At 36.6% G+C, this 15,445-nt stretch overlaps 1 protein-coding gene across 4 annotated transcripts in view; it reads left to right on the top strand.

The window, feature by feature from the left end:
• The window catches only part of LOC118193712 (uncharacterized), a 96,207-nt gene that overhangs the window by 18,544 nt on the left and 62,218 nt on the right, over positions 1-15,445 (top strand). For all 4 annotated transcript variants that reach the window (XM_085823554.1, XM_085823551.1, XM_035364840.2 and 1 more), the window contains exons 6-7: positions 1,021-1,179; positions 11,993-12,205. In XM_085823554.1, coding sequence (XP_085679680.1) covers positions 1,021-1,179; positions 11,993-12,205 — 372 coding nt within the window. The remainder of the gene's footprint in view (positions 1-1,020; positions 1,180-11,992; positions 12,206-15,445) is intronic.

Raw genomic sequence — 15,445 nt, 5'->3', positions numbered from 1 at the left:
AAAATTTAAGATGAGTCTCTTGTTTTGCCAGTATTCCTTCAATTCTATGTAGCTGTTAACCCTAATAGATTTAGAATCATGGCGTCTTGCCAACAGTACGATTTCTCTTCCTTAAAAGCAAGAGAAATTAAATTGCATAAAAATAAAGCTTTAAAATTTATGCGATATAATTTCATACTGATCGATTATTACTAGCTTTATTTCAGTGTTAACTATTATCTTAACTAAATAGTGAAACGTGTATTTTTTAACACTTTACATTTAAAAACTATAAATTGCTACAAACACACACACACACTACATATACTAAAACCTCCTATTAAACGCTGCTGTAAGAATTGTGGAAATATTATAAAAATATTCAAATACAGTTAAGTTACATTCTATTGAATTCATCCTTTTATATCATATAAAGTATGTGGTAGAAAACATCTTTCTTATATTATGAGGTGAAGAATTATGCTGGTACATCTCCTGATCCATTGCTATAATTGAATTAATTTTGCTCAGAATATTCTTGTATAATTTAAAGAAATTAAATAATGACTAATCTGTATAAATGTATATATGTTTCTCGCATTGTGATAAAACAACGGTACCTAGAGCCATCCAATTTTGAATGATGTAATCCTACCGCGAATATGGGCATCTGAAAGCCCAAATCTGAAATTTGGAATCTGTTTTATTATCGATTTCATATTTTGTAAAACTTTTGAATTTTTGATTAACAGACTCAACGATTTAAAAGCGAGCAATGGCAACACTCTATGGGGGGAACCTTTTTATCTCCAGCGGTGCGGAACTGTGTATCGGATATTCTAAAGATGAGCTCAGTTTAAAATTATTTTGCGACATTGCTGTTGAACTAAATTTTATGGTTTAAGTGCAAAGAACATGATTAACACACAAAACGTTAAAAAACGCCCCTTTGAGCGTAATTTAAATCTGAAACCTTTCAAAAAAAATTTTTTCCTGTTATTCTGATTAATCTAATAATTAAAATAAATTTGAACTTCGCAGGCAATTTATCGATTCTCACTCATCCCAATGATGCTGATCATCATAAGTATGATATTCGGCTGCGTATTCATCGCAGGAGTGTACATCAATTCAGTTGCTGCAATGTGTGGAGGCTGTATTTTATTTGCTATTTTTGGTGCAGCTTGTGTACTGTATTCGGTAAGTAATATAATATTCTTTACAAAACTCACAATAATGACATTCTCAGACATCAGTTTTGGTGGCCATACTTATTTCTACCGCAAAGCTTATAAAGTACAGTTAAACAGTAGTTATAGTATTATCGACTTAATAATTTCTGATAATTGTAATAAGTTTTGAGAAATTGTTCCGGAATATTTGAGCTGCATTCCAATTACTCTCATACTTGTGAACAAAGTACAGTACAAAATCCGATCTTCATTTAATACTACTTTTCCACATTTCTTCACAATTCCCTAATTAGAAAATTTTGCTTTCTTTGCGATATCCGAAAACCTTCAAATTCGCGGCTACTATTATAAAGCTTAGCTAACGTCCGCTATACACCATTGGCAATGTATCATGAAATTGGCGACTAAAGCCATGTTGATCAGCTAATTCTGTCGCGCTCTGACGAAGTTAAGGCTGAAATATATATATATATATATATATATATATATATATATATATTATTTCCATTGGCGAACTGTAGCCGTTACAGGCGTTAGCCAATGCTAAAGTCGGAAGCGGTGGTCGTTTTATTATGGAGGCACTTAATAGCTGGACCATCCTTGCCTCCTGTGAAGGGATAGACAATTTACATCCATGCCTTCTCCTCCGAGACTCGGCCCTTTTTAATTTTTACTCGGCCTCCGGCGGCCCGGGTCCTTCGGTATGGCAGTCAGAGTCAGGCTGAATTAACTTAATTTAGTTATTTATTATACTTACGACTATTGCCGCATATGCTTAAGGTTTAGCTGAGCCTCGAATAAATAAATTCCCACATATTCTTAAGGTTTGCCTAAGGCCGACACTAGACATTTTGCGGCTCTGTGCAATCTCTGCGGGTCCGAAATTCTGCTGCCAGGCATCTCCCTAAATTCCAAAAATTTTGCCTCCCCTAAATCTTTCATCTGTTCCTTCCCTACGTTCTCAAGATTTTGCCATACCTTAGTTTTGTTGTTCGGTGCTTCTCTAAAATTATAAAAATTTTGCCGCTTGGTGTAGCCGCACTAGCGCCGGTCCAGGACTTAACTAAATAAATAAATCAGTTATTCTCATTTCTAATAGCACTAAATGCAATCCTTTAGCCTATGAGTATTATTTGAAAAATCTATATTTGACATATGGAAAGAAATTTCTATTAAATTTCTTTTCGTCAATAAACACCTCGCAACGTAGTTAGGTGAAGTCTGTAATCCTCGCTAAACGTAATGTTAATGTAAAAGGTTACCATGCTCTTTGTTATATAATTACCAATATTAAAATTTAAAAATAATAATAAATTCTTTAGTCATCGTTGCGTTAGTAATTTCTGAATTGTTGATAGATATAGTGATAGATAAGCAGTGATGAAAGCAAAATGTAAAATATAATGATTTACCAGGTTGGATTTCCAGTGACTAAGTAAAGCCAAGCATTAGGACTATCCACGTGTTTCGCTATCAAAAAAAAAAAAAAAAAAAAAAAAAAAAATGTGCGCAAGCGTAAAAGCATACAAGAAAAATCTTTAAAAAAAAATGTTGCTGGTGATTCGGAGGTCTGCATTTAAGTCTTTCCGGATATTAGACGTCCGGATTTCGATTTTTTATTGTATTCAACATTTTTCGAAAATTTACCATATTTATAGCATTGTATTTATAATATCGTAAAATATTAAATTTTCCCAATTAAAAAAATATCCGTTTTCAACAGTTTTGAAAGCAACGAAAGACAAACTCTATCAGATTTGATCTACGGTTTAAGTTTGTTCTGAAGTAATCCGAATTTACTCTTTACTTTATAAGGAAATAGGTTAAACGTCAAAATATTTAAACAATATCATTATTCAGTTTTTAATAATTTTTACAAAGCATTAGAAATGTCAGAAATAAGTCAAATACTTTATAAGTTTGTAAGATTCCTGCCTTTACGTTACAGCTGAAAATGAGGAAACTTGAGAACTGGTATTCAGAATAAATTTAACCGACGACTCCTTCTTGGAGTTTATAGAAAAGCCTCCACTTGGGCTTGAACTCATGAATACTAAGAAATAAAACTTAACTAAAAAGATACGTATAGCCGAAGCTATCAAGATTCTAACAGAGTTAGCCTCTTAACGCTAACTAAACGGCGAAGCTATCAAGGGCCTAAAGTACGGCAGACCGTAATACACTCTTTTGCAAAAAAATCGAAGCACCAAAAAGGACTTTTGCGATCGTGACGAAATTTGGTATGGAAAAAAATCTTGATCGAACATGCAAATGATCAAAGTTTCAAAGCAAATGAACAGGAATTGCGATAATAGCGCGTATTTATAGTGCGCAATTCGAAAAGTATAAAACCAGTAACAAAGGCGGAAATTTTATCTTTTTTTGTTGCTGACATTGTAATTCCGTAAAGAAACAACTAAAGATGCAATTACGATGATATCGAAGACCTTACAGACAACTTAACAACTTCGAACGTGGTCGCATTGTAGGGCTGCGTGAAACTAGGTAGTCATACCGAGCAATAGGCCGCCACCTGCAACGTACAGACACTGCTGTGCAAATATGTTGGCCGCAATGGTTGCTGCAAGGAATTGCCGACGAAATGAAGGCTCTGGAAGGCCAAGGCGCACAAATGCGAGGCAAGATAGGATGATTGTTCGCCAGGCCCGAACCGCAGGTATCATTGTCGGCTATTCAACGCACTACAGCCATGTCTATAACTCCCGTCCATCACCTCACGGTGCTTGACTCTGAGGCGGGGTTACGCTCACAGAGGAAGTTAAGACGTTTGCCTTTGACCCCACAACATCGGCGGAGTCGTCTGGAGTGGGGACGCAGACGATCATCATGGCTTCCATCAGACTGGCATCGTATAGTGTTCAGCAATGAATCCCGCTTCCCTCTTGAAGCAAATGATCACCGTGTTTGTGTCTAAAGAGGGCGGGGCAAGCGGTTCCAATCAGCTATTTTTTTTACAAAGCCATACAGCCATAACCCCTGGTGTGATGATGTGGGCCTCTATTTCTTATAAACTGACTATCAATAAGTATTTGGACACCTATGATAGAAAAGAAAAACTAACTTTATTCAAAATCAATAGTTGGCAGAGCCTCCACGAGAGGTAATTGCAGAGTGGACTCTGCGGGGTATACTTTCTACAAGTCTTTGTATGACAGCTAGTGGTATTTTTTTCCACTCGGCTTGGGAAGACATAGAAGTTCCTTCACCTATTTTGCACGGGTAGTGCACCCCTGAATTCGGCGATGCAACTCGTTCCAGAGGTTCTCGATAGGGTTCAGGTCTGGACTCTGGGCAGGCCAGTCCATTCGATGAACTCCATTGGCACCATACCAAGCCTTGGTTAACGTCGAAACATGACAACTGGCATTGTCGTCCTGAAAGTAACAGAGGTCCAACCCGTAAAACTGCCACAACATAGGAAGCACATTGTCATCCAAAATAGTGCAGTAGGCATCGGAGTTGAACTCACCATGAATGGGGACCAAGGGTCTTAGCCCATACCAGGAAAAACACCCCCAGACCATAATTCCACCTCCGCCGAGCTTGACGGTTGGCACAATGCATTCTGGCAGGAGACGTTCTCCAGGTAGACGCCAGACCCAGACCCTGCCATCCGAAAGGTAAAGGGTGAACCCTGATTCGTCACTCCAAAGAACCCGTTTCCACTGATCTATGGTCCAATTTCGATGTTCTTTGCACCACATTAACCGAGCAGCACGGTTGGACTTTGTGATAAAAGGCTTATGGGCACGACCATGAAAACCAAGCAGATGTGCTTCCTTACGGATGGTATTCATTGAAACAATACTCCCGGATGCCTGTTGAAACTCCTCGCGGATGAGGGCTATCGGTTGGGTGCGGTTCTTCCGAATTTCTCTGAACAGCACTCGTCGGTCTCTATCCCCCAGTTTCGTTGGTCTGCCGACTCGGGGCACATTCCGACAATCACCGCTCACCTTCCACTTTTTAATCACATAGGCCACTGTCGATATTGGGTACTTCAGATCGCTAGATATGTCCCTTAAGGATCGGCCACATTTGTGATACCCGATAATTATACCTTTCTCGAAATCAGAGAGCTCCGAACTGCGAGGCATCTTGCATGCGACTAAAGCCGATTCTGTTTCCTACACGATATATACCGGCGGAGTCCGTGGCGTACCTTGGGACCACAGATATCGTCATTTGCATAGGTGTCCAAATACTTATTGGTAGTCAGTGTAACAGCAGATCATCTTTAGCCATCCAAGTTTAACAGCTCAACGATATGTTGATACCATCCTGCGGCCGGTACCCTTCATGGCACATCATCCTGCGGCCATTTTCCAAAAAGATAATGCCAGGCCAAATACCGCTCGCATATCTCTAGACTGTCTCAGTGCGGTTGATACTCTTCCTTGGCTATCAAAGTCACTAGTCCTTTCACCAATCGAGCATGTCTGGGACATGGTAGGCGGCCAGATTCGGGCACCACAAAATATGGCAGATGTGGAGCGACAACTGATGAATGCCTGGCAAAATGTGTCGCAGGATGACATTAGGAACCTCTACCACTCCTTGCCTCGACGAATTCAAGCATGCATTGCCGCCAGACGCGGTTCAACCAACTACTAATTTGAACACTGAATGGGTGATTGTGAGCCGTGAACAGGTACTATTGACCTTGATTTTTTAAATCATTTTATTATCTATGTATGAGCTTTACAGATATTCATCAAAACAACCACTTCGTTCATGGTGCTTCGATTTTTTTGCAAAAAAAATGTAATAGCTTAAGAGAAAAAGAGTAGCCTAAAAGGCGAACGCGCGGGCTTGTCAGGATCTCTGGCTCTCTAACGAAATCAGTGGAACTTCAACTTTAAATACTTGTTCTTCCTTCATTTGCATTTAACCGCGATTCTGAAAACACGTTCTGGCAGGAAATTGTAAGCTGAAATTAAGAATGGACAGGGAAGTAGCTTAGACTAAACATTAACAGTTAAAAACTTAGGATAAACCTTACAAGTTTCAGTAAAATTTGCCTATAAATATGTCACGAAAGTTCTGAGGATTTTACACTGCATTCTATAACTTCAAACATACAGAAATGTTTTCCTTTCAGGTTTTCCTCACTCCTTTCAGGAAATCATAGGTATTTTTCCTATTGCTTCCGAAATTACTACATTTCATACGAACTGAAAAATGTTATCTATTCAGATTTATTTCGTCATTAAATAATTTTCATACATTTTTTTTTTTTTTTTTCAGCAGTCGAAGTTTTCGTATATTATTAACTTGGATTATACTTACTTTCTTTATTTGATGTTTTGTTACATGTTGTTATAACTGTCTCTTTTCAAATCTTGCTTAATAAAAGAAAATCTTATTCAGTAGCTAAATTTTGGGAAAATATTTTCAGTTATTCAGAAAATAATTGCACTTCATATCAACCAAATACGTTATATACACTCTGCATAATTTTAAACGAAAATTTTTAGAGAATTTAATAATTTTTCTTGAAAAAAAATAGTGAAAAGCAACTGCTATTCAAAATATATGCAATATTATATAAAATTGATTAATTAGCATGTCAGAAGGTTTAGATAAATTCTTGCATAACGACGTACTTGCAATTTATAAGATTCACCAAAGCGCATAAAGTTTTGCTTATATGAGATAAATTCAATCGTCAAGTGTATGTGAATCTGAATTTTAATACGTAAGGTAATGCGATATTAAATTAGAGGCAATAATCCCTCCTAATTTTTAGCCAAAATTTTTCAATAAAAATCTCTGAAATTTTTAAAGAATTTAAAAATTATTTAAAAATTTCAGAGATCTTATTGTCACCCATTGTGTCTAAAATACTATCTTTTTTTTAAGATGATATGCATTATCTTGTAGATTATACTAAAAATTCCTTCCAAAAAATAGACATAACTTATTTAAATTTTAAATGTTTAAAATAAATTAGAACATAGATGAAATTTTCTTAGATTAAACGTAAATTTTATTTAAATAAAAAGAAAGCAGAAACATTTATGTAGAGATATTTCCAAATTCAGTTAACATTACGGAAGAAAAATTATAAAAAAAATTTTAAAGTGCTTATGCAACTTTTATAAAACTTGGTATTCAATCATAAATTTTTATGTGAGGGAAAGGTATGTCATTTAAAAAAAATTGTGTAAAATATCTATATTAGCGCAATGCAGTGGGAATTCCATTATCCGTCAATCTAGGACCGGTTAAGAAAATTGACTGATAATAGAAATTTCTATGAGATACGCTCCAGTCACCACATGCGCTTAGTCAAAAACAAGGATCCATTTTTACTATAACATGGTACCGAGAAAAGGGAAAAGTCAAGATGAGAACTGAAAACTGAACATTTCTATTATTCTTAGCTTACTCATTATTATGCTTAGTAAAAATACACTGCTGGCCATTAAAATTTCAACACCAGGAAAGAAATGATCTGAAGTCAAAATCACATGAAAGGAAGAAGTTGGGATATGCAAATGATTAGTATTTCAGCGCATTTAGATGACCCAGGAGGAAGAAACGACATCTGAAGCACTGCATAAAAGAAAAGTTATGTAGTGGATTTCTAATTCGAAAAGTGCTTTGTAAGGTCGGAGTTTGCTCAGAATATCGTGTTAAGCTTCGAATAAGAAGAGGAAATGCTTACCAGCACGTTTCGAAATTCGATAGAGGCAAGATCGTTGCTTTTCGAAAGCGTAGATTATCGTTCCGTGATATCGTGGTGGCACTGGTCGACATCCAACCACTGTCATATGGAATCAATGGATTGCTGAGGGTCATACTGGACGGCACGCAGGATCTCAACGCCCTCCCATGACTAACGCCAGAGAGGACAGACATCTTGGGGGGGAGTCAGCCCTGCAAAACCGTCTGACCACATCACGGACCATTAGTCAGGAAATGGGCATGTTCGCAGCACTCCCAGTACCAGCGCGTAAGGTGCGTCGACGTTTGCAGCAGCGTGGACTATCAGCAGGGTGACCATTACTTCGGCTTGCCTTGACAATGCAGCATAGAGAGAGACGGCGACTCTGGTGCGCCGAACGACAAAGCTAATATCTTTTTTTTTTTTTTTTCAGACGAGTACCCGTTCTGCGTGCAGTATGCTGATGGTCGTATGCGTATCTGGAGGCTCCAAGAAGACCACATGTCGCCTGCTTGAGTTCGATATCGGCATAGGGGCTCTGCACCTGGTGTGATGGTTTGGGAAGCCACTGGGTACACGACATTAACATCTCTAGATCGGATCGACGGTAATTTGGACGCAAATCGGTACATTTCTGACATCTTACGTCCAGTGGTTATGCTCTATCTCCGAGCCTGCCAAACGCCCTGCAAGACCACATGTTGTAAGTCGTGTTCTGACCTTGCTCGATACTCAGAGTATTTGGTTGCTGCCCTGGCCTGCGCGGTCTCCAGGTCTATCACCCATTGACAACATCTGGTCATGGGTTGCTAAGAGACTGATTTGCCACCCCTCTCCAGCTAATACGGTTGACATAGACTTGAAGCAGCATGAATGATTTACCCATTTCTGTCATCCAAGTCCAGTTTGACTCCATGCCGAATGGGGTAAAGTCTGTTTTAGCTGCCAGAGGTGGCAGCTGTTTCTGCTAATTTCACAGACTGTAAATCTCCAAAATGCTTACAAATTTAAGCATTTTGTCTTCAAGCTATAATACTGTTTACGTAAATTTTTTTTTTTTTTTTTTTTTTTTTTTTGTATTTGCTTTCCTTCATCGTATTGCAATTTTAATGGGCAGCAGTGTATAATATTAAAAATAAAAATAAATCTATGATACTCTCTGTAGACACAAAATATAATACAGTTACATAAAAAAAATCCTTGTTTTTCTAGACTACTTTACTTAAGGCAAACAAACTCAACTTAAGGCAAACAAAATAGTAGTATTACATTTTTAAAATATAGGAACAATGAAAAGATTTTAATAAAAGGCTCAGTATATGAAGCCATAAACTTTATTTTTGTAGAATATATTTAAAATATATACAGTATCTGAATGTATCACTAAACACATGAATGTGTCGGCATACGTTAATTTTCCTACTATTAAGGCTCGAACCTTTAGATCTCCTTGAAATTTCAGCTTCCCAATAGTGGAATATCATTTATAATACCTCCATGGCAACTTCCTTTCCATATTCACTATCGCGATCAAAATAGCATCACATTTTGCGAGTGTCCGTTGTCATTTAATATTTCAAAACTTTCTTCAGCTCTATTGCAATATTCATTCTTGGGAAAAAAATCCAAATATCTAGACACTTGCTTTAAAGTCTTCTTCATAAATGGCCAAATCCGTCTGACATTTAGCCATCTCATCACTAAAAACGTTGCCCAAGGTACACCGCAAGGGTTAAACGGATGTTCATCTTCGAGAAGAGGAAAAAATACCAGAATCCACAGTCTAGTTTCGGACTAACAATAAGTCTTTGTTAATCACTGTAGCATCATTCACAGGCGGTATACTGTATTCCCATAATGTTATAGCTTAGTGTCGCAACTGTTGAGGAATATCTCTATTACTTTAATATATTGTATATTTAACTACTTTCACGTGAAATACTACCTAAAAGAAAATTTCCATTGTGAATGACATGCATATTTTAATGTGCTGAACTGTAACTTGTGCGACTTTTGATATCAATGAACGCTCATTTGACCTGCAGAACTGAACTTTCGCTGAGGCCCGCAGCAGTTGACCTTTCTGTCAACTAGGAATCAATAACTGAGAAGTCTAGAAGTAGCATGATAACTACCCAGTTGACAGTAAAAAGTGTAAAATGTTTTAGACTTTTATTCTAAATACGGTGACAAAACAATCATATTGGTTTTATAATATAGCTTATTTTAAAATATTAATTTTTAGAAGGTCATATTTTTTGTTTGCGGAGAAATAGAATGGAATTATTAATTGAAGTGTCTTAGTGGCTGATGGATGGTAGAAATTTCCGATTAAAAGAGTGATGGATGTTTACCGAATCTCTTAACTCAACCGTCTGAGACATGAAGACTGCATTAAATTTTGCGTGTCAGCTCACTAGAACGGGAGATGTAGCCCTCACATTTCCTGCGGGGTACCTGATGTATCTGCGCCGTGCCGTTTGATGGATTTTAGTGTCTTGTAAGGTTTTCCCTTCCAAGTCAGCTTTTTAACTCAGTTCCGCCTGTTTTAGGTCAAATAAACATAATTTGGTCGAAATTCAAGTATTTCCGTCCATTTTATAATAAATATGTATAAATGCGCCTTTAGTTAATGTATAAGTATTTGCGTAACGTAATATCTTCTTTATATATATAAGCGGCTAAAGTGTGTATCGCCGATAGTTTATTGTTGCCACTCTAAAAAATGAGCACGGAAATTAACGTTTCCGCAGTTTTTAATTAATATCTCGGCCGATTAAAGTTGTACGAAGATAAGAACGGTATCGATGGATTCAGATAATTTTTTGGAATCGGAGGATACGCGTCTCGAATTTCAACTCGGCGCCGTTCCGTAGATGTTCGAGAAAAAAGAATTTGGCACGTAGCCAAATCCCTGTAATAGGAAAACCCAAGAAAGAAAGGGGAAAACGTCGGGGAAAATTAGTTTTTAATTAATACATCGGCTAATTAAATTCCCAAGAAGACGCGAATGGTGAAAATGGCGTGCCATGAACCTGCGGAATCCAACGGGGGCTTCGCTAAGCCCGTGAGCCAGCCCTTTCGGAGGAGATAATGTTACTTTACCCCATATATATTTCCGTTTAAGTGTGTGTTTGTCGACGATAGTTTATGGTTGCTTGCATAACTGTACTAGCCAATGGGGTGAAGTTGCCACAGCACAGGGTTGCGTTTCAATTCAGACGTAGACAATTTCCTGTACAACTTGCCTTTGCTATGACCATCCATAAGTCTCAGGGCCAAACGCTTAAGCGTGTTGGCATCTTTTTACCTGAGCCTGCATCTGGGCACGTTCAACTTTATGTTGCCTGTTCAAGAGTTCGTGAAAGAACGGACGTAAAATTAAAAATAATGGATGATCCTCTGCAAGGCGAGCTTAAAAATGATGAAAAGATCTACACAAGAAAGGGGGAATAAGCAAAGGGGCGTCCTCGCCGCCTGCCCTGGGTAATTCAGTTTAAATTAGCAGACACATTTGCACAAATCATTTTAATTACAATTTATAATATCTAGAACAGCGGTCATTTCGTATGACCGCCGGGCTTTCTAGTTTTTTATAAGCGTGTAACTTTGTAAAATGCAGGAGATATTTAAAAAATAAATAAATAAATAAAAAAAGGAGATAAAAAGAAAAAAAAAGGCGTTTCCAATTTTCGACATTACTTTAGAATTTAACCATCTGAACGCGGAATTTGTGAATAGCGATTTGAGTTTAATCTTGAAATATACGGAGGAACGTTCTAATAGCGTCTGCAGTAACTGGGATTTCAACTTTGGTCAGTTTTGCTAAAAGAAAAAAATGGATTTTTTTAACCCCGATTTTATGAATTTTATACTGATAGGGTTAACATTTCCGAAGGGGGTGCCCCGATTGAAACGAAATTTGTCTAAAGATTTCTGTTCTTAACGAAATATTAAATGCATGAATTATTCAGTGTTGTTTGTTTCATTACTTTTTTATTCATTATAATTTAATTTATGCAATTCCTTTCACAATGCATTTTAATTCATGTTTGTTTTTCAGTCTACTCTAATTTAAGTTATGCATTTTGTTTGTAATGTATTGTAATTTTTAAATATTGTAATTTAGCTATACAAATCCAAAGAAGCCAAAAACCAACTATATTTGTACCAAAACAAAAGACTTTGCTGCTTTTGGATAGCTCCGTTTGGAATTATTAACATCTTTGCTCTCATTGCTGGTATAGAAGGAGCTTTCAAAGATACTTCTACGGAAAATAAGTATTTGATGCGATTTTTCACTTATAGTATGGCATCCATTTATTTCAGTCCCTGCTTCGACGTAAGTAACTCTTTCTAATGTTCTGTTAAGTAAAGTTGTTTCATTTTACTAGTTTGTAACTTTTATAGCAATTGCTGTAAGATCTAAAATCATAGAAATCATGTGAGAGAAAGTTAATCTAGAGTACTCTTCCATTAGCTGTGCCACTTCAAAAAGTGCTAAATGCCTTCTATCCATTGTTTAACAATCTTAATCCAAAAATTATCTTAATTTTAAATTCAAAATTTAGCAAATTTTCTCTTTTACCAAACACATATGGTAATATTTTGGTGTTTGATTCTACCCGACTTAAATATAGATAGTTCACAATTTTTTACGCCTACCTAACTAAAACTAATCAAGATAAGAATGTTACATTTTGTGCCACTTGAATGGGTTTAATATGGCAATTAAAGGTATGCTTACTTTTTAATTAATGTAGCTTGAGAAATCTTTGAAATTGCGTGTATTTGAAAATCCCTTGCTGACCGCGTTAGATCAAATACTTATAAACAGAATATTGTTTCCTCAATGGCGGGTCCTCACCCGACTTCGTCTTGGCCACAACTAAGGCCAGAAGTGATGGTCATTTATTATTATCGAGCCACGTCTGGGCGGCATAAACAGAATATCCTAAGAAACATAATTTAATGGCACATTGGACGTGGATGAACGTATAGCACTGGGGAATTCAGCAGAAGAAATGTTGTTAAATATAAATACAAAAGCCCATCTATTGAAAATCTGTTTTCTGTTGAAACAGATCTGTGAAACTTGAAGTGGAAAATGCAGTTTATATATTTCCATTTTCACAAGCACAGTGTTATACACCTTACAAGAATTTATATTAGCCTTGTTAAGGACAGATTAAAAAATTTGACAGATGATACCTTTCAGGTGTTTCCTGTTGTTGTAAATTGTTGTTAATGTTTGTGGTTACTTGAATGTATTCTTATTTTCATATATAACTATATTGTTACGCGTTTGTTTTATTTATTTATTTAGCGTATTTTAGTAATTTAGAATGCATTTCTCTTTAATCAAATGTGTTGTCATTCATTGTTTTCGTGCATTAATTGTAAATCTTGCGACTCTTGAACCGATGAAAGTTTCCGACATTTCAGAAGTTTTCAGTAAAAATATTTTCGAAATCCTGAGAACGATACAACTCCGTAGAAACCGAAAGCTAGATTAGTTAAGTTAGCTGAATAGTTTAGTTCAAAATCATGGGACTGTGAGCTTCTCCATATTTTTTATAACTGCTTGAAACTTAAATGCACTGTAAATGACTTTTTAGTTACGGGATGCCCTTCGCTTGTAAAAAGAGTTCGGTTATTAAGAGTAGCTTGAGTTAATTATAGCTGTTATTACTAGTGTGTGGTTTATTTTCATAAAGTGTCAATTTATTCCCGCTCATCTGTGAATGTAATTATTAAAGAAAACTCTATCAGCGTGTAGTGCGCAACAGTACGTTTCTGAAGATTTACATGAGCAAATATTTTTGTTGATGAAATTGAATAGTACTAAACAAGTATACGGTATGCTTCCCTTCTTTACCTCCGGCCTTCATGGTGTGGAAGGAAGCACGTCCGGTTGACACTCGAGAGGTCCGCAGTTCGAATCCTGTTGAGGGCAATGCATATTTTGCATAGTTCCTGCTTCGAAAATATAAATGATTCTACAGAAGGCGCCCGAATTAAAATATGGTGGAAAATGTGGTGCATTCATGACCATATTTTCCATTGCCAGGATTTTGCAATTGGGTTCCGTCCTTCTGAGTCGGCCCTTTAAGTGAAGAATGTAGAGTATTTTCTCCCTTCTTACCGTATGTCTTCTTGGAGTCATTGGAAGAACATCCAGATGGTAGTTGGAAAGTCTAAAGCTCGAATCCCGCTCAGGACATTGCACATTTTTCATGTTTCCTGCTACTACGATTCTAATGATTCTAAAACTTTATAAGGTTTTATCCTAAGTTTCTGACAGTTAATTGTAGTTAAAGCTACTTTTCTGTCCTTCCTAATTTCAGTCCTACCAGAATATGTGTTTAGAATCGCGTTTAATGCAAATGAGTAAGAGCAGTATTTAAGTCAAAAATCCACTGACTTCGGAAGAGAATCTCAGGGTTTCTGACTAGCGTGCGTTTGCCTTTTGGCTAAGTCTCTCTAAGCTGTTACTACGCTCGGCTGTATTACAGGCACTTGATAGCTTCGCTGGCTTATTCGATATTTAGGGCAACTACTTAGAATTTTGATAGCCTTGGCTATAGCTTTTTAGTTAAGAATTAGTTAAGTCTTATTTCTGATTACCTTGAGGTCAAGCCCAAGTAGAGGCTTTGCTGTACGCCCTGAGACAGGGACCATCTGTTAAACTGTTATTTTGAGCAATAAACGGTAATTAACCCTTCTCGAGTTTACGTCTCTGTTCCTGAACTAAAGCGATTATTCGCTTAACTGTTCATTAGGCTCCTCCATATTTAGTTGTTAGAGAAAAGGGTGGAACTCCACAACTTACATGAAAGTTGATCGGTTTATACAAAACAAATTAAGACCTGCAACTTACATATGAGATCAAATGTTGATAGAATACGCTGTCTGACGGAGGAAATCATATCACACCTCGCTTTTAAATGTAAATTTATGTGTGAGTGTACATGTACAAATTAACAATGGATCGACTGATTCGGCGATAAAACTAATTGAAAAAAGAAACTAAAAAGAGGAAGAGGTGGTGACAAGAATGTGTTCGTTAACAAACTTTGGAATTAAGAGAAGTCTGCAAAAATGGGAATTAAGAATTTGTATTAGAAATGATATTTTAGGTCTTTTAATCAGCAGCTTTGCGAATTCAGCATAATTTAAAATATCTCTGAAGTTCTTTTTCTAGAGAAAGGTATTGAGAGATGAAATCAAAATGTATATAGAAGCAACTTCTGCGATTATCGAGTCTTTGTATGTGAGCAGTACCCAAGCAGATTAAGCACAGTAAAAAGGATGGGATTAAAATTCTATATAGTAGTAATTCATAATGTAGTCGCCGAATGCCAGAATAGACTCTGTTTGCCAAATGGTTCGTAAAAGGTGCATTTTCAGTTCATTATCAATATGCACTTGAAATCCTAGATTGTTGTCAATGGTGATCGTTAAATTTTACAAGTAGAATTTTTAATATTATCCCCAAGGTAATTAATTAAGTGAGTATCCATTAGGAATCCTATTTTGGAGTAACACCAAACAGCGTTTCTCAGGATTGAACTCGCTTACG

The sequence above is a fragment of the Stegodyphus dumicola genome, chromosome 9, assembly GCF_044657685.1.
Source record: "Stegodyphus dumicola isolate Sdum_Otavi_A_Nest chromosome 9, ASM4465768v1".
In the NCBI taxonomy this organism is placed as follows: domain Eukaryota; kingdom Metazoa; phylum Arthropoda; class Arachnida; order Araneae; family Eresidae; genus Stegodyphus; species Stegodyphus dumicola.
This window is presented reverse-complemented; position numbering and strand designations above follow the sequence as displayed.